The sequence below is a fragment of the Amblyraja radiata genome, chromosome 18 (genome assembly GCF_010909765.2).
Source record: "Amblyraja radiata isolate CabotCenter1 chromosome 18, sAmbRad1.1.pri, whole genome shotgun sequence".
NCBI lineage: Eukaryota > Metazoa > Chordata > Chondrichthyes > Rajiformes > Rajidae > Amblyraja > Amblyraja radiata.
The window spans coordinates 27,113,262-27,141,017 of record NC_045973.1 but is presented as its reverse complement, the minus strand read 5'-3'; the positions used below and the strand labels follow the sequence as shown (position 1 = coordinate 27,141,017).

General features: G+C 42.9%; 1 protein-coding gene across 2 annotated transcripts in view; it reads left to right on the top strand.

The window, feature by feature from the left end:
- eefsec (eukaryotic elongation factor, selenocysteine-tRNA specific) overlaps positions 1-27,756 on the top strand; it is a 268,852-nt gene that overhangs the window by 135,583 nt on the left and 105,513 nt on the right. For both annotated transcript variants that reach the window (XM_033036975.1, XM_033036976.1), the window contains exon 5: positions 11,016-11,645. In XM_033036975.1, coding sequence (XP_032892866.1) covers positions 11,016-11,645 — 630 coding nt within the window. The remainder of the gene's footprint in view (positions 1-11,015; positions 11,646-27,756) is intronic.

Genomic DNA, 27,756 nt, shown 5'->3' with positions numbered 1-27,756 from the left:
TTCCTGAGTCTAAGTTATTTTTGCCAACGATAGGCAGTAGTGTATCCAGCAGTAGTCTTTGAACACCACCCATATTCCACCATTTCTCAATCAGAGTAACTATTGTTAGCCCATAGTCTCTCTGTGCTGTTTTGCTATCAGATTACTAGTCAGTCAGCGACCCGTTTCCTGTTCCACACATAACTCAAACCTTAGACACGGGTCTACAATGCCATACATATTAGAAGCCTTTTATACAAATAAATACATTGTGTATACTGCATTACTTCTTATCCACACTTTAGTTACATCTTCAAAGAATTCAATTGGATTAGTCAAGCCGGCTTTTCCTGTTTAATATCCAAGCTGACTACTTTTCATTATATTTTTAGTTTTGAGATTTTTTTAATACAGTTATAATTTACAGGACTTCTTGGACAGCAAGGACGAGTTGGGACATAGAAACATAGAAACATAGAAATTAGGTGCAGGAGTAGGCCATTCGGCCCTTCGAGCCTGCACCGCCATTCAATATGATCATGGCTGATCATCCAACTCAGTATCCCGTACCTGCCTTCTCTCCATACCCTCTGATCCCCTTAGCCACAAGGGCCACATCTAACTCCCTCTTAAATATAGCCAATGAACTGGCCTCGACTACCCTCTGTGGCAGGGAGTTCCAGAGATTCACCACTCTCTGTGTGAAAAAAGTTCTTCTCATCTCGGTTTTAAAGGATTTCCCCCTTATCCTTAAGCTGTGACCCCTTGTCCTGGACTTCCCCAACATCGGGAGCAATCTTCCTGCATCTAGCCTGTCCAACCCCTTAAGAATTTTGTAAGTTTCTATAAGATCCCCTCTCAATCTCCTAAATTCTAGAGAGTATAAACCAAGTCTATCCAGTCTTTCTTCATAAGACAGTCCTGACATCCCAGGAATCAGTCTGGTGAACCTTCTCTGCACTCCCTCTATGGCAATAATGTCCTTCCTCAGATTTGGAGACCAAAACTGTACGCAATACTCCAGGTGTGGTCTCACCAAGACCCTGTACAACTGCAGTAGAACCTCCCTGCTCCTATACTCAAATCCTTTTGCTATGAAAGCTAACATACCATTCGCTTTCTTCACTGCCTGCTGCACCTGCATGCCCACTTTCAATGACTGGTGTACCATGACACCCAGGTCTCGCTGCATCTCCCCTTTTCCTAGTCGGCCACCATTTAGATAATAGTCTGCTTTCCTGTTTTTGCCACCAAAATGGATAACCTCACATTTATCCACATTATACTGCATCTGCCAAACATTTGCCCACTCACCCAGCCTATCCAAGTCACCTTGCAGTCTCCTAGCATCCTCCTCACAGCTAACACTGCCCCCCAGCTTAGTGTCATCCGCAAACTTGGAGATATTGCCTTCAATTCCCTCATCCAGATCATTAATATATATTGTAAATAGCTGGGGTCCCAGCACTGAGCCTTGCGGTACCCCACTAGTCACTGCCTGCCATTGTGAAAAGGACCCGTTTACTCCTACTCTTTGCTTCCTGTTTGCCAGCCAGTTCTCTATCCACATCAATACTGAACCCCCAATGCCGTGTGCTTTAAGTTTGTAAACTAATCTCTTATGTGGGACCTTGTCGAAAGCCTTCTGGAAGTCCAGATACACCACATCCACTGGTTCTCCCCTATCCACGCTACTAGTTACTAGTAACTAGTTACTAGTAACAGACATAGGGCCTGTTTCTGTGCTGTATGACTATGATGCTACACTAATTATATTCAGTTTAGTTTTTTATCATCATGTGTACTGAGGTACAGTGAAAAGCTTTTGTTTACATGCTATCCAGTAAGAGAAAAGACTATACATTAATACAATAAACCCGCCCACGGTGTACAGATAAAGGATAAAGGGTACAACATTCATTGCAAGATATAACATTGGCGTCAGATAAAGTCCGGTTTAAGATATTTGTTTAAGAAGGAACTGCAGATGCTGGAAAATCGAAGGTACACAAAAAGGCTGGAGAAACTCAGCGGGTGCAGCAGCGTCTATGGAACGAAGGAAACATGGATGCTGCTGCACCTGCTGAGTTTCTCCAGCCTTTTTGTGTACCTCCGGTTCAAGATAGATCATAGGTTTCCATTGAGGTGGATGGGAGGTCAGGACCGCACTCTAGCTGATGAGAAGACCTTATACAGAGTTTCCACACCCTGACATCCATGGATACAGACCAGTTTACTTACAATAGCACTCAATACAACTGGAACTCTTTGGTCCTATTCACTTCACTGTGTCAAGAAAAGCAGGACCACTCAATCCCTCAAACCTGCCCTGATCATAACAGTCTTCCTCGATCAAATCCCTATCACCCTCGATCCCTTGATTTTTCAAGCAATTATTTGCCTCAACTTTAAATACTTCCAGTGAGCTAGCCTCCACAACTCTGGGGCAGAGAACGTTAATGATACGGCACCTTCAAGGGGAAACATTTGTGATTAGTAAACCTTTTACTGAGTTTGTGCATGGTCCTGCCTGGTCGCTCTCGGTTTGGTTCTCCACTCACTTTTGGTCTTGACTTAATTGGTAAAGGTGTTGGTTTATTGTTGTCACATGTACCAAGATATAGTGGAAAACTTTGTTTGCGTGCTATCCAGTCAAATCAAATCATGCTACACAAGAGTTCAGAGAGTAGTGCGTATTGAGAAATGCAGGCAGTTGGGACGTGTAGATGGGGCACATGGGTTGGCGTGGGCAAGTTGGGCTGAAGGGCTTGTTTCCACGTATGACTCTAAGACTCTATAATTGTCATATGTACTGAAACGGAACAATTAAATTCTTACTTGCAGCGGTACATACATGAGTACAATCAAGAACAACAGAAAGTGCAGAGAGAAAAATACAAGAGTGCAGAATATAATTTTACAGCAATGAGGTAGGAAGATTGGGACTACACCCGTGCTTAAGGGAGGATTGTTCAGTGGCTTTATAACAGCAGGGAAGTATTTATTCCAGAATCTGGTAGTACGTGCTTTCTAGCTTTTGTATCTTCTGCCCGATGGGAGAGAGGAAGGGAGGGAATGACCAGGGTGTGAGTGGTCCTTGATTATGTTGGCTGTTACCTCGAGGCAGCGTGAAGTGTAGATGGAGGCGATGGTGGGGCGTCTGGTCTGTGTGATGGACTGGGATACATCCACAACTCTGCTGTTTCCCAAACCAAGTTGCGATGCAACCCGATAGGATGCTTTGTACAGAAGAAGAGTAAGAGTTGCTGGGCACCTGCCAAATTCCTATAATCTCTTGAGGAAGTAGAGATGTTGAGAGTTTAGTTTATTGTCACATGGACTGTGTAGAAATGTTGGTGTGTATTTTTGGCCGTAGCTTGAATGTTGCTGGTCCAGGAGAAACTGTTGGTGATATTTATGCCTAGGACCTTGAAGCTCTACACCACCTCCACTTCAGCACCATTGAAGGCAGTTGTCTTGAATTTGAGCAAACCGTCGGCATTGTGTCTCGACCTGTTGTCCCCTGGCAAATGTGGATGAGCAACAGGTGTGGCCTTACCAGTTCTTACCAGATTATAATGTAACATACAGTTAACTGTGCTGTCCATTCAGCTGCCATGCTCCCTCCACTCCCAACGCACAGCCATACCATTTAGTTCCTGCTTCAATTACAACACTTTGTCTCTAGTGATCAGGTGGGAAACACACTTTGTTTTAAGAAGATTCCTGATAGATTTAGTCTTAGGTGTATTATTGTCACGTGTACCGAATTACAATGAAAAGCTTTGTTTGGTATTCTATCCAATCAAATCAAATAATACTATACATAAATACAATCAAGTCAAACTCAAATACAATAGGTAGAGTGAAGGGGAAGATACAGGTGCAGAATATAGTTCCCAGCACTGTAGCGCACCACTTCCAGAGACAAAGTCCAATGTTGGCAATGGGGTAGAGGTGAATCGGACAGTACTTTAGCTTATGGAAGGACCGTTCAGAAGCCTGATCACAGTGGGGAAGAAGCTGTTCCTGAGTCTGGTGGTGTGTGCTTTCAAGCTTCTGTATCTTCTGCCCAATGGGAGTGGGAAGAAGAAGAAATGACTGGGGTGGGACAAGTCTTTGATTATGTGAGCTAAGTACAATAGTGGAAAGAGATTTAAAAGTGTAGAGTGATTGTATCGGTTGATAGTAGATCTGGGCATAGCAGAGAAAGAGTCGCCACACTCCACCACCATCTTACATCTAGCTTAGTTTAGTTTATTATTGTCACATGTACCGAGGTACAGTGAAAAGCTTTTTGTTGCGTGCTATCCAGTCATTGGAAAGACTACACGTGTTTCCAATCGAGCCATCCACAGTGTAGGTATACAGGATAAAGAGTATAATGTTTGGTGCAAGATAAAGTCCAATAAGGTCGATTAATGATAGGTCTCCAAAGCGGTAGATGGGAGGTTTGAGTTTAGTTTATTGTCACGTGTACCATGCAAACATAGAAACATAGAAAATATGTGCAGGAGGAGGCCATTCGGCCCTTCGAGCCAGCACCGCCATTCATTGTGATCATGGCTGATCGTCCCCTATCAATAACCCGTGCCTGCCTTCTCCCCATATCCCTTGACTCCACTAGCCCCTAGAGCTCTATCTAACTCTCTCTTAACAGGTTTGTACCGAGGTACAATGAAAAGCTTTTGTAGCGTGCTAACCAGTGAGCGGAAAGATGATACAATCAAGCCATCCACGGTGTGCACATACACCCCGATAAAGGGAATGATGTTTAGGGCAAGATAAAGTCCAGTAAAGTCCAATCGAAGATAGTCCTAGGGTTTCCAATAAGGTAGATAGTAGCTCTGGATCACTCTCTAGTTGATGAGATGACGGTTCAGTTGCTTGATTGCACCTGATAAGAAACTGTCCCTGAATTGGAGGTATGCGTTTTCATACATTTGTACCTGGTGCCTAATGAGAGAGGGGAGAAAAGGGAGTGAGACTGGTCCTTGATTATGCTGGTGGTTTTGCCGAGGCAGCGTGATGTCAATTGAAGGGAAGTTGGTTTGCGCGATGGTCTGGGCTGTGTCCACAACTTTCTGCAAATCGTCCTTCATTTAGTTTCCACAATTTAACCTGAAAACATTTTCTGGGTTTGTTTCCTACTTACTGAGACCTCTTCATTTTTTACATTGATTCTGTGCCTCAGCTTTTCTGACACATCCAACCATTTAACTCCTCAGCAAAAAAGTGATCCAGTTGCAATGTATCTAGATATGTTTATGTTGTGGTGTGACATTCTATCTGCAGTTGTTGCCACTTATCATCTTTAATAATCTGCAATTTGCTCTTGTTTTGTACAGCCGGTAGTGGCTAAAGATTAGTGGTGTACGGTTTTTAGTGTCTGCAGTTCAGTGTGTGATTTATCCCACTGAGTTGTTGACTTGGTTTTAACCAAACAGTCCCCAAGGACAGGCGGGCGATGGTGAGGGTTGTGTTTGTGATTGGAAATTTGACCAGTGGTGTACCACAGACAGAGAGTATCCCATCACACTCACTTCCCTCCTGCAGATGGGGGGAAACATTTTTGGGAGTTGAATATTTTCAGCTCAGAACGTTTTGAGGTCTCTTTGGAAAATGTCTGCCTCAAAAAGGAGGCACAGTGGCGCAGCGTTAGAGTTGACAAATACCCAGGTTCCATTTTGACTACGGGTGCTGTCTGTACAGAGTTTGTATGTTCTGCCGGTGACCGCGTGGGTTTCTGCCCCTTGCTCCGGTTTCCTCCCACTCTCCAAAGACATACAGGTTTGTAGGTTAATTTGCTTCGGTAAGATTGTAAAATCCCCCCTAGTGCATGGATAGTGCTAGAGTACAAGGTGATCGCTGGTTGACGTGGACCAATGGGCTTGTGGGCCAATGGGCTTGTTTTTGTGCTGCATTTCTAAAGATTAAAGTCACAGACAGAGTATCCCAGATGGAGAAAAACTTTTGGGAATTGACAATTTGCAGCTCAAAGGGTTTTGGGAGCCTCCTTGGAAAATGTCTGCCTTAATCTGTTATCCTCAGATACAGTTACAGTGCCCTCCATAACGTTTGGGACAAAGACCCATCATTTATTTATTTGCCTCTGTACTCCACAATTTGAGATTTGTAAAAAAACAAAACACATGTGGTTAAAGTGCACATTCTCAGATTGTAGAAATTACAGCTGTGTTTATACGTAGTCCCTCCATTTCAGGACACCATAATGTTTGGACACAACAATGTCATGTAAATGAATGTAGTCATGTTTAGTATTTTATTGCATATCCTTTGCATGCAATCACTGCTTGAAGTCTGCGATTCATGGACATCACCAGTTGCTGGGTGTCTTCTCTGGTGATACTCTGCCAGGCCTGTATTGCAACCATCTTTAGCTTATGCTTGTATTGGGGGCTTGTCCCCTTCAGCTTTCTCTTCAGCATATAATAGGCATGCTCAATTGGGTTCAGATCGGGTGATTGCCTTGGCCACTCAAGAATTGAAAATTTTTAGCCTTGAAAAACTTTGTTGCTTTAGCAGTATGTTTGGGATCATTGTCTTGCTGTAGAATGGACTGCCGGCCAATGGGTTTTGAGGCATTTGTTTGAACTTGAGCAGATAGGATGTGTCTATACACTTCAGAATTCATTATGCCGTTACCATCAGCAGTTGTATCATCAATGAAGATAAGTGAGCCGGTACCTTCAGCAGCCATATATGCCCAGTCCATAACACCCCCACCACAGTGTCTCACAGATGAGGTGGTATGCTTTGGATCTTGGGCAGTTCCTTCTCTCCTCCATACTTTGCTCTTGCCATCACTCTGATACAAGTTAATCTTCGTCTCATCTGTCCACAAGACCTTTTTCCAGAACCATGGTTGCTCTTTTAAGTACTTCTTGGCAAACTGTAACCTGGCCATCCTATTTTTCCGGCTAACCAGTGGTTTGAATCTTGCAGAATTAAGAAGAACTTTAACCACATGTGATTTTTTCTATTACAAATCTCAATTTGTGGAGTACAGAGGCAAATCAATAAATGATGGGTCTTTGCCCCAAACATTATGGAGGCACTGTATATGTGGAGTGATGGGCTGGAGTGAGATTCTCAAATTATTATTTTTTTTTCTTCTCAACTTGAACAATAAACCTCAAAGGAACTCACCCACAAGACCTTGCCGCCTATTAATTAAAATTTCTGCAGATTGAGGAGCACAGAGTGCATTTAAGCAGCTATATGCAATCTTCAAATTGATTTTTGTTTTTTTTTTGAACGACTCATTGCATGACCTCTAAGCGTCTGTAGATAATTATCTGACATTTCCTCTGCCTCCTGAGCCAGGTAACATAGAAATTGATCTTTTAATTCCTCGCTAAGGTTAACTGCACTCAGAGTTTTGTGTTTAATTTCCTCAAACTGCTTTACTGGTTAGTATTTTAAGACACAAAATGGTGTCCTGACAGATTTCTCTAACTCCCTTGTGGTAAATATTTTTTTGTTTGAATATTTAAATGTTACTTCAAGTCCTAAAGAGACACTGGATCCCGTACGATTTTTAGAGTAGTGCTAATATTTCTAGTGTCTAGCAGTTTTGTGTGACAATAATTTAATATATGTTTTTCCAAATTTATCTAGCAATAGGCATTAAAACTGAACCGGTAAATGGATAACAAAGATTAGAAACATAGAAACATATAAATTAGGTGCAGGAGTAGACCATTCGGCCCTTCGAGCCAGCACCGCCATTCAATCTGATCATGGCTGATCATCCAGAATCAGTACCCCATTCCTGCTTTCTCCCTATATCCCTTGATTCCATTAGCCCTAAGAGCTGCATCCAACTCTCTCTTGAATACATACAGTGAATTGGCCTCCACTGCCTTCTGTGGCAGAGAATTCCAGGTGTGGTCTCACTGTACAACTTCAGTTGGACTTCCTTGCTCCTATACTCAAATCCTCTCGCTTTCAAGGTTTGGAGGGTTAAGGGCCAAACTCAGGCAAATGAGGCTAGCTCAGTAGGCAACTTAGTCGGCATGGATGAGTTGGGCCAAAGGGCCTGTTTTGACTCTGTATGAATACGTTTACCAGAGTCAGTCTGTGGGAATTAGGTAATTTTAAAGCAGAGATTGATAGGTTGTGGATTAGTAAGGGCATCAAAGGTTGTGGGAAGAAGGCAGGAGAATTGGGTTGTGAGGGGGAACTAGATCAGTCATGAGTGAATGGCAGTACAGACTTGATGGGCCGAATGGCCTAATTCTGCTCTTATGATCTTATGGTCTGGTCAAGTGAATTTCTCAAGACTGAGATTTAAAAAGTTTTTATTGTGTGAAGGTGTTAGGGAGTTAGGGAGCAAAATTCAGTAAATGGGACTGATCTACAGATGATCCAATTGACAGACCTCTTCAAAGGACTGAAAATCAACAAACAAAATGCAGATGTCAGAAATCTAAAACAAAACAGGAAAGACGGGCCATGTGCTCTTTTTTTAGGTTTAGGTTTATTATATGTGTAGGAAGAAACTGCAGATGCCGGTTTAAACTGAAGATAGATACAAATAGCTGGAGTAACAGCGGGTCAGGCAGCATCTCTGGAGAAAAGGAATATGTGATGTTTTGGGCCATTCTGATGAAGGGTCTCGACCCAAAACACCACCTATTCTTTTTCTCCACAGGTAAAGTAAAACGTTTTGTTTTGCATGCTATCCAATCAGATCAGATAATGCTATACTTGTTTTGCATGCTGTCCAATCGAGTCAAATACAGGCAACAATCGGGTCAAACTCAACTACAATAGGTAGAGCTAAAGGGAAGATACAGAGTGCAGAATATAGTTCTCAGCATTGTAGCACATCAGTTCCATGGACAAAGTCCAATATTGCATTGGGGTAGAGGTGAATTGGACAGTACTCTAGATTATGGAAGGACCATTCAGAAGCCCGTTAACAGAGGGGAAGAAGCTATTCCTGAGTCTGGTGGTGCGCACTTTCAAGCTTCAGTATCATCTGCTGGACGGGAGCGGGGAGAAGGAATGACCAGGGTGGAACAAGTCATTAATTATGTCGGCTGCTTTCCCGAAGCAGCGTGAAATGTAGATGGAGTTAATGTGGGGAGACTGGGCGGCATCCACAAATCTGCGCAATTTCTTAAGGTCTTGGGCAGAGCTGTTTCCAAAGCAAATTGTGATGATTACTCATAGGCTCAGAAATAAAATACAATCAATGAGATAAAGTAGCTAAAGTCATTTTACACAGGAGGCATTGTGCTCCAACATTCCAGAAATGAAAGGTAAAGAATGAGCAATGATAATGGGCCTGTCCCACTTAGGCGATTTTACAGGCGACTGCCGGTGACTGTCAAGTTACCTGAAAAACCGGCAACTGGAACGGCGACTATCAGAGTGGAACACACACACACACACAAACACACACACAAATACATCGCTTCCTGCACCAGCCCGTTATGCAGGCGGGGGACAGGGCAAGCAGGGGGAGCGCTGTCTGAGTGAAATTCACACGGTGCAAAGCCAATGTGATACAGACACACACCGCGGTGAACAGGAAGGTTGGCGCTGTATTTAAGAAGCTAAAAAGCACAGTGTATGGTAAGTCCTTTAAAAGAGTGGGGGAGAAGGGAGAGAGAGGGGGGAGAAGGAGTGGAGACAACTTTTAAGAAGCCAGAGATACAAGGCTGTGAAGCTCGGTGAACATTAACATTTGTCCTTGGTTGTCAGTTGTCCTTGGTTCTGAAAACTACTGCTTATGTTTTTCTTTCCCCAATGAGCCAATGAAATTAACCGGTCAGCACCGGCTACAACCTAAGAGAACCTTCGGCCTCCTGGCGACCCACCTACAGCACGAGAATTCTCGCTACTCTCCATGGTGAAAAATTTGCGGCGACTATAATGAGGCCGCAACTAGTTCCCAGAATGCAGGAACTCCTCACGACCATGAAGGTGACTCCCCGGCAACCACCCGCGAACATATCGCGACCATATGGCGACTGAGTAGTCTCCTGCGATCGCCTAAAAAGTCGTCCAAGTGGGACAGGCCCATAAAGCTTCAAGTACTAAGGAGTAAATATCAACAGCAAGTTGTTCTGGACCACCCATATCGAAGCAAAGGCCAAGAAAGCACACCAGCGCCTATATTTCTTTCGAAGGCTTAGGAAGTTCAGCATGTCCCCAACAACCCTCATCAACCTGTACAGATGTGACGTAGAAAGCATTTTATCGGATGCATCACAGCCTGGTTTGGGAACAGTTCCATCCAAGACCGCAAGAAATTGAAGTGAATCGTGGACGTAGCCCAGACTATCACGCAAACCAACCTCCCTCCCATTGATTCCATCTACACTTTACGCTACCCCGGCAAGGCCATCAGTGTAATCAAGGATGAGTCTAACCCCGGTCACTCCCTCTTCTCCCCTCTCCTATCAGGCAAGAGGTACAGTAGTATGAAAGCAGGGAACGTTTCTTCCCAGTTGTTATTAATGTAGAATGAATGACAATAAAAAACTAAACTAATTTATATGGAATTTTGACAGGACACACTGCGCTTTGTAGTCGGGGCCAATAATTCCTGACACTTTCAGCTTCTTAGGTAATGTACATTTTACATGTAGTTGCTGCTGCCTCTGTCTGTGTCTTGTCATCATGGAGTTTACGAATACAGATCTCCTTGCCCTGTCATATCCTGTATTACAATGGCACAGACAGGCGAGATGTGGCATTTGATTTCAAAGCCTGCAGTAATAACATACAACTTCTAAAAAGGGTCATCTTTTTTTTTATCAGAAGCCAACGATCCAGCATTTGTACAATATTCATCATCGCTGAGCACGTAAATGGCTTTTGTGTTTCATAACTATGCATAATTTATAAGCCCCAGTGGCCTAAGGTCTTTTTTTGCGATAGTATTTCTTCAGGATGTTGGTTTCTCTGGTTTTCTGTTTCATTTGTGTTTTTTAATCCCCTGTCCCTCTTTTATACACTAATTGTTTTTCTTCCTTCCTTGATTTTTGTCTTTGACACAGATTATCCGTAAAGTGAAATCCATGCAGATGTTTCGCAAGCCAGTCAACGTTGCCATTCAAGGTGACCGCGTGGGCATTTGCGTCACCCAATTTGACCCCAAGCAGCTTGAACGGGGCCTGGTCTCTTCCCCCGAGTCCCTACGCACCCTCTATGCCGCTGTCATCTCAGTGAAGAAGATTCCTTATTTCAAAGGACCAGTTCACACCAAGGCCAAGTTCCACATCACCGTTGGACACGAGACAGTCATGGGGAGGGTGATGTTCTTCAGCCCTACTCCGGAGGGTTTTGATGCTGAGCCAGAGATCGATTCCTTTGACTTTGACAGGGAGTACCTCTACCAGGAAGAATACCTGTCCCCAGGCAAGGACAGCAGTACTGATGGCCAAACCGAGGGACGCCGCACTCCCAGGCAGCAGTGGGCCCTGGTGGAGTTTGAGAAGCCAGTGACCTGCCCCAAGTTGTGCCTGGTGATAGGGTCCAAGTTGGACATTGACATCCACACCAACACCTGCAGGCTGGCGTTCCACGGGGTCTTGCTGGCGGGCTTCGAGGAGAAAAACTACACCGAGGTGTCACTGCCCAAACTGAAGATCTTCAAGCTAAAACACAAAGAGGGACAAGTGGAAAGGGTAAGCAAAACCAACCTCCTGATCTCAGAACCAATGGTTAAGGGAAGTCAAGTTGACTTTATTGTTATCTGTACACGTACCGTGAGGTACAGGTACGATGAAAATCTTGCTTGCAGTTTTAGAGATAGTACATGGAAACAGGCCCTTCAGCCCACCGAGTCTGCGCCAACCAGCGATCCCTGTATACTAGTTCTATCCCACACACTAGGGACAATTGACAGAAGACAATTTACCTACAAACATGCACTACTTTGGAATGTGGGAGGAAACCGCAGCACCTGGAGAAAACCCACCCAGTTACAGGGTAAACGTGCAAACTTCATACACCCGTTATCAGGATCGAACCCAGGTGTAAGGCAGCAACTCTACTGTTGCAACACTGTGCCATGAAGCAGCATCACAATCACATAGACAAACACACAAAAATATAATTTGTACATAAACTATACATAAATTACATGGATGTTCTGCAAGATATTAAAAAGAAGAAATACCATGCATAATACAAAATAAGACTTTGGTGCAAAACACAATTAGACAAAGTAGTGCATGAGGTGGTCCCTAGTGTTCCATTGCCATGGTAGGATTGGGGTTGATAGATACAAAGTACTGGAGTAACTCAGCGGGTCAGGCAGCATCTCTAGGAGAAAAAGGATGAGTGACGTTTCCAGACGGGACCCTTCTTCAGACCTGAAAAATCACCCATCCTTTTTCTCCAGAGATACTGCCTGGCCCGTTGAATAACTCCAGCAGTTTGTTTCTTATCTTCGGTATATATCAGCTTCTGCAGTTCCTTTCTGCACATATGATTAGGGTTGTGCAGGATTGTTTAAGAACCTGATGTTGTAGGAAATGTTCCGAAACCTTGAGGTGTGAGACGTCAAGCTTCTGTGCCACCTGCACAATGGTAGCATCAAAAAGAGCTAATGGCATGGATGCTGGGGATCCTTAATGATAGATGCTGCCACACCTCTTGCCTTTCCTGTGTGTTGGAATTGCCAATTAAATTTCTGTACAGGGCATGTGCTGGTGGATGTAGTATTTCTGCCGACAGGGTACATGCTTGGTCCACCAAGTTCTACTGGATCTCCCGGTTGCTAACCATATTAACTTCCCTTCCCATCCCCACACTGACCTTTATGTCCTGGGCCTCCTCCATTGCCATAGTGAGGCCACATGCGAACTGGAGAAGGCACCTCATATTTTGCTTGGATAGCTTACATCCAACAGCATGAACGTTGAATTATGTAATTTTATGCAACTTCTACAAACACCTCCCAACCTCCTCACCCCCTCTTCTCGCAACCCCCCTTGTCCACCCCCCTGCCCCCTAGATTATCTATTGTCGGCCCCAATTGGTCCTGTTTTTATCTTGGCTTCCTGTTTTTCCCCACTACAATCTGTCTGAAGAAGGGTCTCGATCGATAGGCTATATTTAAGAGGGAGTTTGATGTGGCCCTTGTGGCTAGAGGGATCAGGGGGTATGGAGAGAAGGCAGGTGCAGGATACTGAGTTGGATGATCAGCCATGATCATATTGAATGGCGGTGCAGGCTCGAAGGGCCGAATAGCCTACTCCTGCACCTATTTTCTATGTTTCTATGTTTCTATGTTTCTATGAAAGCGTCGCCTATCAATTTTCTCCAGAGAAGATGCCTGACCCACTGAGTTACTCCAACAGTTTGTGTCTATCTTTGGTATAAACCAGCATCTACAGATTTTTCTTATTATATTTATGTACAGGGCATGTGCTGGTGGATGTAATATTTCTGCCAATGTTGAAAGATGAGTCTGCCTTTACATTTTTGCAGTGGGAAACACTTACTTTACATATGAGAACCTACTTTGACGACCTCCTGCATCCATTCTGGCCATTCAATGCTGTGGATAAGACTTCAGAACAGTGCTGAGAAGTCCATGGAGTGTGAAAGAGGCCGCATTGTTTGCTGTGTTACAGTAGCTACCTCAGATTCAGGAGCACAGGATGTAACAGTCCCTTCGTCTTCCCCAACAAAGAGCTGCCAGTATGGTCACTCCCTAATAGTCCCATTCTGTGTGATGCCTGCTCATCCCTCATTGTCTTGCTCTTAAACAAAACATTCCACTATCCAGTTTCGGTCCCCAACAGAACACAACTACCTTTGTCTTCCTTTGTAAAAACTCTTTGGAACACTCCTGCTTTATTGCAAAAAAAAACCTTTGCATAGCAATGTTACCAAATTTTGAGATTTAAAAATTAAGTCTCTAATTTATCCCATCAGATAAAGCATAAAAAGAAGTTTAATTTGACACCTAATTCACTTTCATATCTTCAGTATTAAAAAAGTCATGGCCATTTTCATACTCGGAAATTAGCATCTTGTTCCCAATTGCTTTTTCATTGACTTAACACAAAAGCTGTGATCGAGGACATTTAAAAGCCCATAACTTTCTTAAAATTTAAGAGAACTGAAAGAAATTTTCTGTTATTATAGATTGAAGCATTCTGAAACAAATATGAAACAATCTTACTTAGATGACTTGAAATTAAAGCATATAATTAGTTAGTTACCTAATTGTAGCTAATTACAAAATTCAATTACTAGATCTAAACATCTATCCATTTCTTAAGAATAGATTAACATTTTTAAATAGCCTAAGTGTCCAAATAACATTCACACAAGAATTCATAATATAACATAATTTTAAAATCTCATTGTCATGGGTTTATAGGCCAAATGGAAGGAATTTAATGTTTAATACCTGTAAATTAATGGCCATTTAAATCAACTTGCCTGTGGGTTTTTCTGGATCGGGACCATTTGGAACGCTGAGGTTGCGGTGATTTTAGTCCCCATATCGGCAGCAAATACACTGCCGGTTCTTCGGGGGGAAATATCACCGTTTCGCAACTTAAAATGTGAATTAAATGCATCTTAAGAAACACTTTTATACATAAAAATAAACTACTTTCTTTTACCTGTCCCCTACATAAAATCCGGCCCCGTTGTCGGCATTGACGGCTTCAGAAGTTGATTTTAAAATGACTCCAGCGATTAACTTGTCGGGCGAATTTTTTAAAAAAACACACAGAACGGCCGTAGGAACGATTCTTTAGCAAAATCTTGCACTCCAACAAATATAATCCAGGACCAAGTCGGAAAAAAAACGCATTTTAACCCCGCCCCCCCCCCCCTAAACGCGCCAAAATCGCGCACACGGCCAGTGGCAGAATGGCAGCGCCGCTGAAGGTAAGTATTGTAACATACCTACTTTGCAGCCAAATTATTTTCCAACATATTCCACGTTGTGCAGTACATATTGTCAGACCAGACTTTCCACCATAGACTCCATCTACATTTCACTCTGCCTCAGGAGGGCAGCCAACATAACCAAGGGTCCCAATTTTGTATCTTATCACCTGCAGTTCCTTGTATCCACAAGGCTTGTCCCACCCTGGTCATTCCTACTTCTCCCCGCTCCCGTCGGGGAGAAGGTACAGAAGCTTGAATGTGCGCACCACCAGACTCAGGAACTGCTTCTTCCCCTCTGTTATCAAGTTACTGCAAGTCGTTCCATAAGCTAGAGTACTGTCCGATTCACCTATACCCCATTGCAGAAATTGTACTTTGTCTATGAAACTGATGTGCTACAATGCTGAGAACTACATTCTGCACTCTGTATCTTCTCCTTTACTATACCTATTGTACCAAGTTTGGCTTGATTGTATTTATGCATTGGTATTATCCGATCTGATTGGATTGGATTGCATGCAAAACAATGCTTTTCCTTGGTGCATGTGACAATAATAAACCTAAACTAATGTGGCCATCAGATTCAGTTGGGGAGAGTACAATGGCCATTTAGTCCATATCCCTCTAATGGGCGATTTTTTCAGCGACTTGCCGTCACCCGTCTCACGAAAATTTCAAAATGTTGAAAATCCAGCAGCGACCAGAACAAGGTACGACTCTTTGGGCAACTACTTACGACCATACAGGCTTCACCCCGCGACATGTCGCCAGGGTGTCGCCTGTATGGTCGTGAGTAGTCTCCTCAGCCGCACAAAGAGTCATAGCGTTTTTCTGGTTGCCGCTGAATTTTCAACGTTGACATTTTTCGGCGACCTATGACGGGTGCTGGCAGTCGCCGAAAAAGTCGCGTAAGTGGGACAGGTCAATAAATGTTTTAATAGACAATAAACAATAGGTGCAGGCGTAGTCCATTTGGCACTTCGAGCCAGCACCACCATTCAATATGAACATAGTTGATCATCCCCAATCAGTACTCCGTCCTGCCTTCTCCCCATATCCCTGACTCTGTTATCTTTAAGAGCCCTATCTAGCTCTCTCTTGAAAGTATCCAGAGAACCGGCCTTCACCGCCCTCTGAGGCAGAGAATTCCACAGACTCACAACTCTCTGTGTGAAAAAGTGTTTCCTCATCTCCGTTCTAAATGGCTTACCCCTTATTCTTAAACTGTGGCCCCTGGTTCTGGACTCCCCCAACATTGGGAACATGTTTCCTGTCTCTAGCGTGTCCAAACCCTTAATAATCTTATATGTTTCAATAAGATTCCCTCTCATCCTTCTAAAGTCCAGAGTGTGCAAGCCCAGCCACTCCATTCTCTCAGCATATGACAGTCCCGCCATCCCGGGAATTAACCTTGTAAACCTACGCTGCACTCCCTCAATAGCAAGAATGTGTTTCCTCAAATTAGGAGACCAAAACTGCCGACAATACTCCAGGTGTGGTCTCACACTGCAACTGCAGAAGGACCTCTTTGTTTCCTATCCATGTAGTTGTCCATATATATTTTAAAAGTTTTTATACTACTGTCTCTCAGTTCCAAGATCCCTCTGCTCTACAACACTCTGCAGTGCCCTACCATTCACTGTGAAAGCTCTCTTTTTCTCAGGATAGAGAATTCTACGAATGTCGGCCTGTGAGCGGGGAGAGGTTTTCGAGGGAGATCAGGGCAACTTTAAGAGGGGGCGGCACAGTGGCACAGCGGTAGAGTTGCTGCCTTACAGCGCCAGAAACCAACATTCAATCCTGCCCACTGGTGCTGTCGGAACAGAGTTTGTACATTCTCCGTGACTGCATGGGTTTCTGCAGGTGCTCCGATTTCTTTCCAAGCACCAGGCACACAGGTTTGTAGGTTAATTGGCTTCAGAAATATTGTAAATTTTCCCGTGTGTAGGATAGTGCTAGAGCAGAGGGTGATTTCTGGGTAGCATGGACTTGGTGGGCCGAATGGCCTGTTTCTGCACTGTATCTTTAGAAATTAAAGTCTAAAGGTAACTCGGGCAATGACGAAAGGGCCGAACTGGCTTGCTCTTATGACTGGTGCAGACTCAACGGGTCAAGTTAACTGGTTTGCAATCCTGCGTAATCTGGTGCTTATATGTGTTGAGCTATATTTTGGTGGGCTACTTACAGACATACCTTGGGGCCACATACCTGGTTAATCAATGGCAACCTTAATTTGTTTATAGTGGTTATGTTACAATTTGAGTAATCCAAAGGCATTGGATAATGATCCAGAGACTTGGGTTGAAAGCTCAGCATGGAACTTAAATTGAGCAAATTAAAACTGAAAGAAAAATGTTGTAACCGTAATGGCCACCATAAAATGAACAGACTGACTGTCCTCCTTAATCGGAGTGGACTGTAAGTTGAACACAAAGCGCTGGAGGAACTCAGCGGGTCAGGCAGCATCTACAGGGCGGCTTTTCAGGTCGGGACCTTCCTTCAGACTGAAAACCCAGTTTGAAGAAGGGTTCCTTTGATGGCACAATTCAAACTTTAGAAGACACATGGTGCTGAAGCGGCCAGAAGTTTGTGTAGAAAACTAAATGCTGGTGCAACTCAGGCAGCTATGGAAGGAATGGACAGGTGATGTTTTAGGTCGGGACTCTTCTTCAGACTGATTGCGGTGGTGTGGGGATTGGGGGGGGGGGGTGAACTGGAAGAGGGAGATGGGACAAAGCCTGGTAAGTGATAGATGGATACAGGTGAGGGGGGGGGGGGAGGAATGGTGTTTAGCAGATGGGAGGAGTAGGTGATAAAGACTGGAGGTGAAAAGGAGACAAAAGGGTGTGAGATACGGAGAGAAGAGGAGTGAAATGTGAAGCCAGATGGAGGGATATGGTGGACGGGGACAGGGGGGAGGGATAAAAGGGAAATGGGGGACTCTGGGATGGGGATGCATGCAGGGAGGAAGGGAAGGGAAGGAAGTGGGAGTTGATGTGTGTGTGCGGGATACAGTTAAATAGTTTTGCTACAATTCTGGCGTATTAAAACGTACCTGAGATGGGGCAAAAGAGAAAAATTTAAAAAGTGCATAAAATACAATTTTACTATGAAGACAGGAAGAAAGAACCAAGAAAGAGAGACAAGGAACTGCAGATACTGGAATCCAGAGCAAAGCACAAAGTGCTGGAGGAACTCGGTGGGTCAAGCAGCATCTTTAGAGAATATGGATAGCTGACGCTCCGACCTGAAACGTCACCTATCCATGTTCTCCAGAGGTACAGCCTGCCCTGCTGAGTTACTCCAGCACTTTGTGTCCTTTCATGATGTCAAGACTAACTCTTATCTGCCTATAGTAGAACGTAGAACATAGAACAGAGTCCTTCTAATGAGATTGAGAGCAACGGCGTATGAGTTATAGAAACAAGGAACTGCAGATGCTGGTTTACAAAATAAGCCACAAAGTACTGGGGTAACATAGCGGGTCAGGCAGCATCTCTGGAGAACGTGGATAGATGATGTTTTTAATCGGGACCCTTCATCGGACCATATGATGTGTAATGTTTTCTGAGTAAACAAATCAAGTCAACTAACAATTAAAAAGGGTACACACACATGTCATAGAGTTATACAGCATGAAAACAGGCCCTTCAGCCCAACTTATCCATGCCAACCAACATGCCCCATCTCCACTTGTCCCACATACCGGCATTCGGCCCATATCACACTAAACCTATCTTATCCATGTATGGGGGGTGGCACAGTGGCGCAGCAGTAGAGTTGCTGCCTTACAGCGTCAAAGATCCAGGTTCAATCCTGACTATGGGTGCTGTCTGTACTGAATGTGTACGTTCTCCCTGTGACCACATGGGTTTCCCCCACGTACTCCAGTTTCCTCCCACATCTCAATGACGTGCAGGTTTGCAGGTCAATAGGCTTCGGTAAAATTGTAAATAGTCCCTAGTGTGTAGGATAGTGCTAGTGTACAGGGTGACTCGCTGGACGGCGCGGACTTGGTGGGCTGAAGGGCCTGTTTCCACGCCGTATCCCTAAACTGAACACAACACGACTTGTGTTTGCTTAACTGGTTGTGTGATTATAGAACCCGTGTGTATATTTTCTTAAAAATTCAATAATTTATTTTTAAAAAACCAGGAAGCAGGAATTTGATTGATGAGTGGAGTTTTACAGAACCTATTGGAGTTTGATGTACCCTGACCATTCGCATCACCCAAACGGTTTGTAAGCCAAAACCAGTTATATATTTGAGAATTGTGGCAGCACTTACATTCTGAGAATAACTTTATAACTCAGGCACAATTTGTTTTTATTTGAAGTGAAGATCTGTTCCTTGTTTCTTTACTTCTTCCCTTGAAATATTCAGGATCAGATTTTGCAGCTGTTGTTTGATAGGAAACACATGTGCAACTTGAAAAACTACAAAGGAAACTTTGTGTAGAAAGGGTTAACGCAAAGAATGTCAAAAAAAACTAATCCTTACCACATATTGTCTTTCTTAATTGTACTGTAGCCAACATTTATGTTGTCTGGGAGGATTTTCACTGCTAACCCCGGTCAGATAAAATTAGCCTTTCAAGAATATACTGACCCAAATATAACCTTGCGTTGGAATTTCATATGACACCCACAATATTGAGGCAGCAATGTGTAACAATTGCTGACAGAATTATGTTGGAAGTTGTGGCCTTGGACCCAAAGATTGTTTGCTCCTAATGCATAGGAACTTTGAAATCTCAAATAAAAGTTATTTTTATTCTCTCCCTCCCCCCTCCCCCCCCCCCCTCCAAATAAAAATCCTGTTCAGTCATCAGCTAATATAATCCTCCAGTTAACATTGCTGAAAGAGATTATCTTGGCATAATCTCATTGGCCATTGTGGCTGTTGCATTTCCTAACTTGGAAGAATAATCACATTGCTAAACTACTTCAAGCTATAAAGCACTTTGGGCTAACTGCACTGGTGGATAGCCCCGTGTAACTACAAATCTCAAAGCTCACTCAATTAATTGTTTTCCTTTTAAAACAATCAAAATTCATTTGGGTTTGCAACCTCATTTCCTATCCAGTTTACGATCCTTCAGATTCCGCTCTCTTCAAACCTGACTGCTTTTGAATTCCTCTTCCCCCAAAAATGGCCCTCTGTAATTCTGTCCAAGTCAAGCTTAACCTTCTAGAATCACCTCACCCTCTCATTGCTGTCTGCCACCCACCCCGATGTGCACCCATTTCCTCCCTTCCTGCCCTCCCTTTAATTGTACACTTCATTCCTCTTTAACTTCTTATTTGACACACTTTTGAGTTCTTGTTTCCTTTTTTTCCTCTCCTTTCACCCTTTCACATCTTCCTCTCTCCTCATATGCTGCTCGGTCTACTGAGTATTTCCAGCATTTTTTGTCTTTTATTCCAGTGATTTACCGTGTGCAGTATTTTGTTTCTGAGGTGCTCAGATGGCCTTTAGGTGGTGGAGGGATTTCCAAAGTTTAAGACCAAGATCCGAACATTAGAAATGGGAGAAGCAACAGACCATTCATCCTATCACAAATCTTCTGCAACTGAAGTCAAGTCAAGAGTAATATTGGGTTTTGTTATTTAGAGAACTTTTTTTTCATTTGTTTATTATGTTATCGATTGAGTACTGTGTTTACAGACCTGTTCTGTTTCGGCACATATGACGATTAAACACTCTTGACTCTTGACTCTTGACTCTTGAGGTCATGGTGAGTCAACTTTATTGTTATATGCACAAATATGGTGAGGTACAGGTATAATGAAAATCTTGCATCACAGGCACTTAGACAGGCACCACACAAAAACAAATGACACATACATTTCTGCAAAACAGTGAAGAAAAGAAATAAACGAGTGCAAAAGAGAGTTATTAGTGCAAAGCACAATTAAAAAATCACAAGTCGATGGTAGTGCAAGAGCTGGCCCATCGTGTTCCGTTGCCGAGGGAGGATTAAGGTTGAGCGGTTCGGTTCAAGAACCTGATGGTTGTAGATAAGTAGCCGTTCCTGAACCTGGTGGCGTGGGCCTACAGGCTTCTGTACCTCCTGCCCGACGGTAGCAGCGAGAAGAGGGCACGGCCCAGATGGTGGGGATCCTTGATGATAGATGCCGCCGCCTTGAGAAATTATCGATACCAGTTGAACTAGAGTTTGTTTTCATACTTGAATAGTGTACCTGAGACAAAGAACACGGACTCCAATTGATTTCAGCTTTATTTGTTTAGCAAACAAATCGGAAGCTGCTTCTGAAATCAGTGAAGTATATAACCATACTGTCTGTTAATGAGAATAAAACCATGGCAACCAGGTAGGCTTGGTGTACTGATGACAATGTGACATGTCGCTGTGTACTGACAGGCTCATGCCTTGTGTTGATGGATGAGATAAGACTGTCTCATGCCTTTCATGGTTGAACACACTATTTTGGATTACTCATGCTCTCAAGTTATTTATTTATATTTCCTTAATATTTCCTTCCTCCTAAAGCACTAATTGTGAGATTTTACTGTAGTTCTGGGCTGAGGCAATGAACATCATGAGGACCTTCCTTGTGATTCCATCTCACTCGCTCTCCCTCCACCATAGCACCTAATTGATGACGAATGTAGCTCTAGTATATTCACACATACTCACTTCCATGCCATCATCTCTCTCTCAGACGATCATGGGATCAAGGATGACTAGTCGCCCAGCTACAAGACGGATGTCATTATGTTGGAGAGCGTGCAGAAGAGATTCACCAGGATGTTTCCTGGGCGTGCAGGCTTGAATTACAGGGAGAGGTTGGATAGGCTGGGACTTTTTTCCTTTGGAGTGTGGGAGTCTGAGGGGTGACCTTATTGAGGTCATAGTGTTATACAGCAAGGAGACATGCCCTTCGGCCTAACTTGCCCACGCCAACCAGCATGCCCAACTACACTAGTCTTACATGCCCCCGTTTAGCCCAAATCCCTCTAAATCTATCCTATCTATGTACCTGAATAAATGTTTCTGAGGGGCATGAATAAAGTGAACACTCACTGTCTTTTTCCCAGGGTGGAGGATTAAAACACTAAAGGGGGACAGGCTTAAGATGAGAGGGGAGAGATTTGAGGGACCTCAGGGGCAACTTTTTCACTCAAATGGTAGCCCGTATCTGGAACAAGCTGCCAAGAAGCTATAGAAGCGGATACAATTACATCTCTCAAAAAACATTTGGATAGATATATGGATAGGAAGGGTTAAAAGGGACGTGGGCCAAATACGGGCAAATGGGACCAGCCCATGAACAAGGTGGGCCGAAGAACCACTTTCCATGCTGTACTGCTCTATGACTCTGTGTAGGAAGGAACTGCAGATGCTGGTTTGCACTGAATGCTGGAGTAACTCAGCAGGACAGGCAGCATCTCTGAATAGAAGGAATGAGCGACGCTTCAGGTCGAGAACTTTCTTCAGATCTGAAGGGTCTCGACCCGAAACGTCACCCATTCCTTCTATTCAGAGATGCTGCCTGTCCCGCTGAGTTACTCTATCTTCTTTGACTCTGTGACTTGTTCCACTCCAGTTCTGTATGTGCTGATGAGGCCCATGTCGAACCTGTCTCAGCTGTTCTTTGGTCATGTGCGTTTAGTTAGATCTCCGACCATTGTTGCCTCTAGAGATGTTTCTTGCCCCTCGATGGGTATGACGAGCAGTAGACAGAGTGTGCCACTTAAAGGATGATCAGCAGATGAAAGATAAGACTATCAAATTAAACTCCGAGAAAAAGATTAATTAAAAGGATGAATATGGGAAAGAAAACAAAAAGTCAACTGGTATCAAGCAAAAAATAAAAGATACAGAAAGAATGCAGTGTAAAAGAAACAATGATTTTTTAAAAGCAAAAGTCATGAACTTAGTCAATCAAATGCAAGTTAGTTGGGGAAGACATCAGTACCTGCCTCAAGTACCCCTTCTGGCAGTTAATTTCATATACCAACCACTAGCTGTCCTTCAGATTCATGTTCATTCTTGCCCCTCTCATCTTGCCCTCTTGTTTTTGACTGTGTCTTTTTTGAAAACCATCTTCTTCAGTTCCTTGTTTCAAGATTTAATTGACATTTGGTCAGGTACATGGTTCGGAAAGAGGGATAGACACAATGTGCTGGAATACAGCATCTGCAGTTACATCTGTTTACAAAGGTTAGAGGGATATGGGCCAAACATGGGAAGGTGCGCGTAGTGAATATTGGGCGGCATGGAGGAGTTGGGCCGAAGGACCAGTTTCCATGCTCTTTGAGTGTATGGCTCACAGGATTAGGTTGAGGAGAGAAAAAAAACAATGGCATTGTCAAAACCTGATAAGATCAGTTCAGTTTGCTGATCAGAAACCTGAGTATGACCTTGGTTATTGAAAGGCCTCCATTATATATTACATTTTCCAGATGGAGGGGTATAAAGCATTGATTGAATCGGCCTTAACAGCATTGATAGCAGTGAGCTGTGGGTGGCATGTCTTGGGCTGTTCAGAGTCCATAGCGTGAGTAAATACCGCCCCGCATTATGTACCTCGACGGACTGTGGGCTTGCACTGACGCCGAATTAAATATTTTGCTCGTTTGAAGTCTGTGAAATGCATTGTTTGGTTTAGGTTGACTGCAGAAAGAATGCTTAAAGCAAAAGTGAAAGAATGTGGTGAGGGAGCTCCTTGCACAGATTAAAATGTGTAGGTAGTCTGCTGAATAATGCAGGGGAGGTGGTGCCTTAACTTTGTAAAACAACTATTCATGTATTTAGAGTCTTGAAGTAGTTTAGCACAGAAACAGACCCTCTGGCCACAGACCCTTTGGCCCAATTCGTCCATGCCGACCAAGATGCCTTATCCTCATGCTTCTCCCATTTGCCCGCATTTGGTCCTTATCTCACTAAACCCTTTCTATTCATGTCCAAGTGTCTATTGAATAATGTAATTATTTACCTGTCCAAGTGTCTATTAAATAATGTTATTAAAACCAGAAAGAAAGCAGAAACTGCAGATGCTGGTTAATTCACAAAATGACACAAAGTGCAGGAGTAACTCAACATGTCAGGCAGAATCTCTGGATAACACATATAGGTGACCTTTGAGTTCAGGACCTTCTTCAGATGTTTTGGGTCGAGACCCTTCTTCAAACCAGGTTCCTGTAACCTAAAAGTGCTTGTGGCAATGGATAACCTGAGAATTTAAGGCAAATTTTTCACCATTTCTCCATCCCTTTCTTCTCGTGTAGAATAGTGAGATAAATAGCCAGTCTGAAGAAGGGTCCTGACCCGAAACTTTGTCTGTCCATTCCCTCCACAGATGCACTTTGTGTTTTGTTAAACGACCAGTGCAGCAAATGAAAGATAGGAATAGAAATATGAACTTGATTAACTGGACCTCCACCAGCCACCCAATACCTAGACTCCACTAATGCTTATGTCATCTGCAAACTTACATAGAAACATAGAAAATAGGTGCAGGAGGAGGCCATTCGGTCCTTCGAACCAGCACCGCCATTCATTGTGATCATGGCTGATCGTCCCCAATCAATAACCCGTGCCTGCCTTCTCCCCATATTCCTTGATTCCACTTACCCCCTAGAGCTCTATCTAACTTTCTCTTAAATCCATCCAGTGATTTGGCCTCCACTGCCCTCTGTGGCAGGGAATTCCACAAATTCACAATTCTCTGGGTGAAAACTTTTTTTCTCACCTCAATCTTAAATAGCCTCCCCATTATTCTAAGACTGTGGCCCTGGTTCTTGACTCGTCCAACATTGGGAACATTTTTCCTGTATCTAGCTTGTCCAGTCCTTTTAGAATTTTATACGTTTCTATAAGATCTCCCCTCATCTTTCTAAACTCCAGTGAATACAAGCCTAGTCTTTTCAATCTTTCCTCATATGACAGGGATCAATCTTGTGAACCTACGCTGCACAGCCTCAATCACAAGGATGTCCTTCCTCAAATTAGGAGACTAAAACTGTATGCAATACTCCTGATATGGTCTTACCAGAGCCCTATACAACTGCAGAAGAACCTCTCTACTCCTATACTGAAATCCTCTTGTTATGAAGGCCAACATTCCATTAGCTTTCTTCACTGCCTGCTGTACCTGCACGCCAACTTTCAGTGACCGGTGTACAAGGACACCCAGGTCTCACGGTATCTCCCCCTTACCTAACCTAACCCCATTGAGATAATAATCTGCCCCCTTGTTTTTGCCACCAAAGTGGATAACCTCAAATGTATCTATATTATATTTCATCTGCCACGCATCTGCCCACTCACTCAACCTGTCCAGGTCACCCTGCAACCTCCTAACATCCTCTTCACAGTTCACACTGCTTTGTGTCATCCGCAAACTTGCTAGTGTTCATATCAAGAGTCAAGAGTGTTTTATTGTCGTATGTCCCAGATAGAACAATGAAATCTTACTTGCTGCAGCACAACAGAATATGTAAACATAGTACAATTTAAACAATATGTGTGTTTTTACAACACTGGGTACAAAAAGTGTGACATCATACATAATAATGAAGTTCACAAATAAATTATTTCAACATGATTCAGATTAATCAAAAATCCTCACAGCAGCAGTACATGTCAGGAAGAGATAGTTCATGAAGTTTGAGAAAATTCCATTAATGAACAACATTTCTTGCTCACCATACGTTCCTATGCGTTTTTTTACATTTCATGTTTAGAGTCCACCATAACAACCGTTACATGAAATTTAGAATGTCATTTTTTTCTAAAGCATGATAGCTGATTTCTTCACTTTTTCAACATACAAATGTACTTTCTTGCTATAAACATGGAGTATGTGACCAAACGAGCAATATTCCTGTTATCTACTGTAACGTGTGTCACGCGTGTTACACAGTGCCCAAGGATTGACACCAAAATGAAAGTAGCTCCTGTTTCTTCCAGTATTTCTTTTTTTTGTAATTTCTTTCTCATGTTTTGAATAAACTTTATGGAAGTAATTGTCCACACATAATAAGAGACTGCAGGTACATAATTTGATGGAAATATAGCTACTGCAAAATGCTGGTGATGGTGGACACCAAAAATATTCACTAATTTTAGCATTCAATAGCTTTTACAGAATATTGATATTACGGTTACTTTCTTCTCATCATTTCATTATCTATTGAGCTCTTCAAACTTGAAAATGTCCAATCTCCTTGGGAAGTTCTTTAGTGTTAATTTACCATTGTCGTGTAACAGTGGTTACTCTAAAATATTGTGGACACTTCTTCTATGGTATGCACAGCCTAAAGTTGTAGGACAACTTGTTCTATTTGATCTTATTTGATTGTGCACGCCGGGTTGATTACATTCGTCGAAACAGGGCGGACCACGTGAAGGTTGCAATCTTCCACCCCCAGGGTGGACACCAAGAGTAACTACCGTTACACTCTTTGAAGTATGGTCATTCAGAGCAGATAATGCCAATTTCATCAAAAGTTTTGCTTATTACTGTGAAGCATGCATCTCTGCAAAGCAACAAACTTGAAAATGTTTTGAATTATTATGAAATTAATGCAGAAATTGCCTCTTTATTTCATTGTGTCAAAGCGTGTCACATTTTTGGTTTCCTAAAAATTTATATTTTTGAGGTATAAACTGGTTGAATCAGGGAATTAATTTAATACCTAACTTAATTTTATCTCTACTATCTCTTGCACATTTGAGTAATGATCCCTTGAAAAAATTAACGCCATACTCCTTGAAACAGTGGAGATATGACATTTTAATGTTCTGTGCTGAAATCTCTCCAGTATTGTAAAAATACACATATGATAAACGAGAGGAAAAAAAAGTTCAGTGTGTACACATACCCACAAGTACACATACTCACAAGTACACACACACACACACACACGCACGCGCTCACACAAACACACACACATATATATATACATACACATACTCAAAAAACAAACAATAGTAGTGCAATAATAATAATATTAATAATAGTCTAATGTAGTTCAGAGCTTATTTGAGGTTGTAGTGTTTAATAGCCTGATGGCTGTAGGGAAGAAGCTGTTCCTGAATCTGGACATAACAGTTTTCAGGCTCCTGTACCTTCTTCCCGATGGCAGTGGTGAAATGAGTGTGTGGCCAGGATGGTGTGGATCTGATGATGTTGGCTGCCTTTTTGAGGCAGCGACTACGATAAATCTCTTCGATGGTCGGGAGGTCAGAGCCGGTGATGGACTGGGCAGTGGTCACAACTTTTTGCGGTCGTTTGCGCTCCTGGACTGTACATTATAATGTAAATAAATGACTAGAATCACCTACCTTGTACAGTCATTTATACACATTATAATGTACAATGTATTATTGAACAGGGTGGCACAGTGGGTTCAATCCTGACCACGGGTGCTGTCTGTACGGAGGTTGTACATTCTCCCTGTGACCGCATGGGTTATCTCTGAGTGCTCCGGTTTCCTCTAACTTTCCAAAGATGTGCAGATTTGTAGGTTAATTGGCTTCTGTTAATTGTCCCTATGCATAGGATAGTGCTAGTGTATGGGTGATTGCTGGATGGCACGGACTCAGTGGGCTGAAGGGCCTGTTTCAGCGATGTATCTTTAAACTAAAGTACACTAAACTAAAGAGAATATTGAGAAGAGACCTGAAAGAAGTATGTAATTTTATGAGGCATAGGTATAGTAGACCACAAAATTATTCAACAAATCCAAATAGAAAATGTGCCCCATCATTTGAATATCACCTTATCTCTATATATCATTAAATATTCTTCATTGATATCATTGATGTATATAAAATTATGAGAAGCACAGATAGGGTAGTCAGTCAGAACCATTTCCCAGGGTGGAAATGTCAAAGGTGAGAGGGC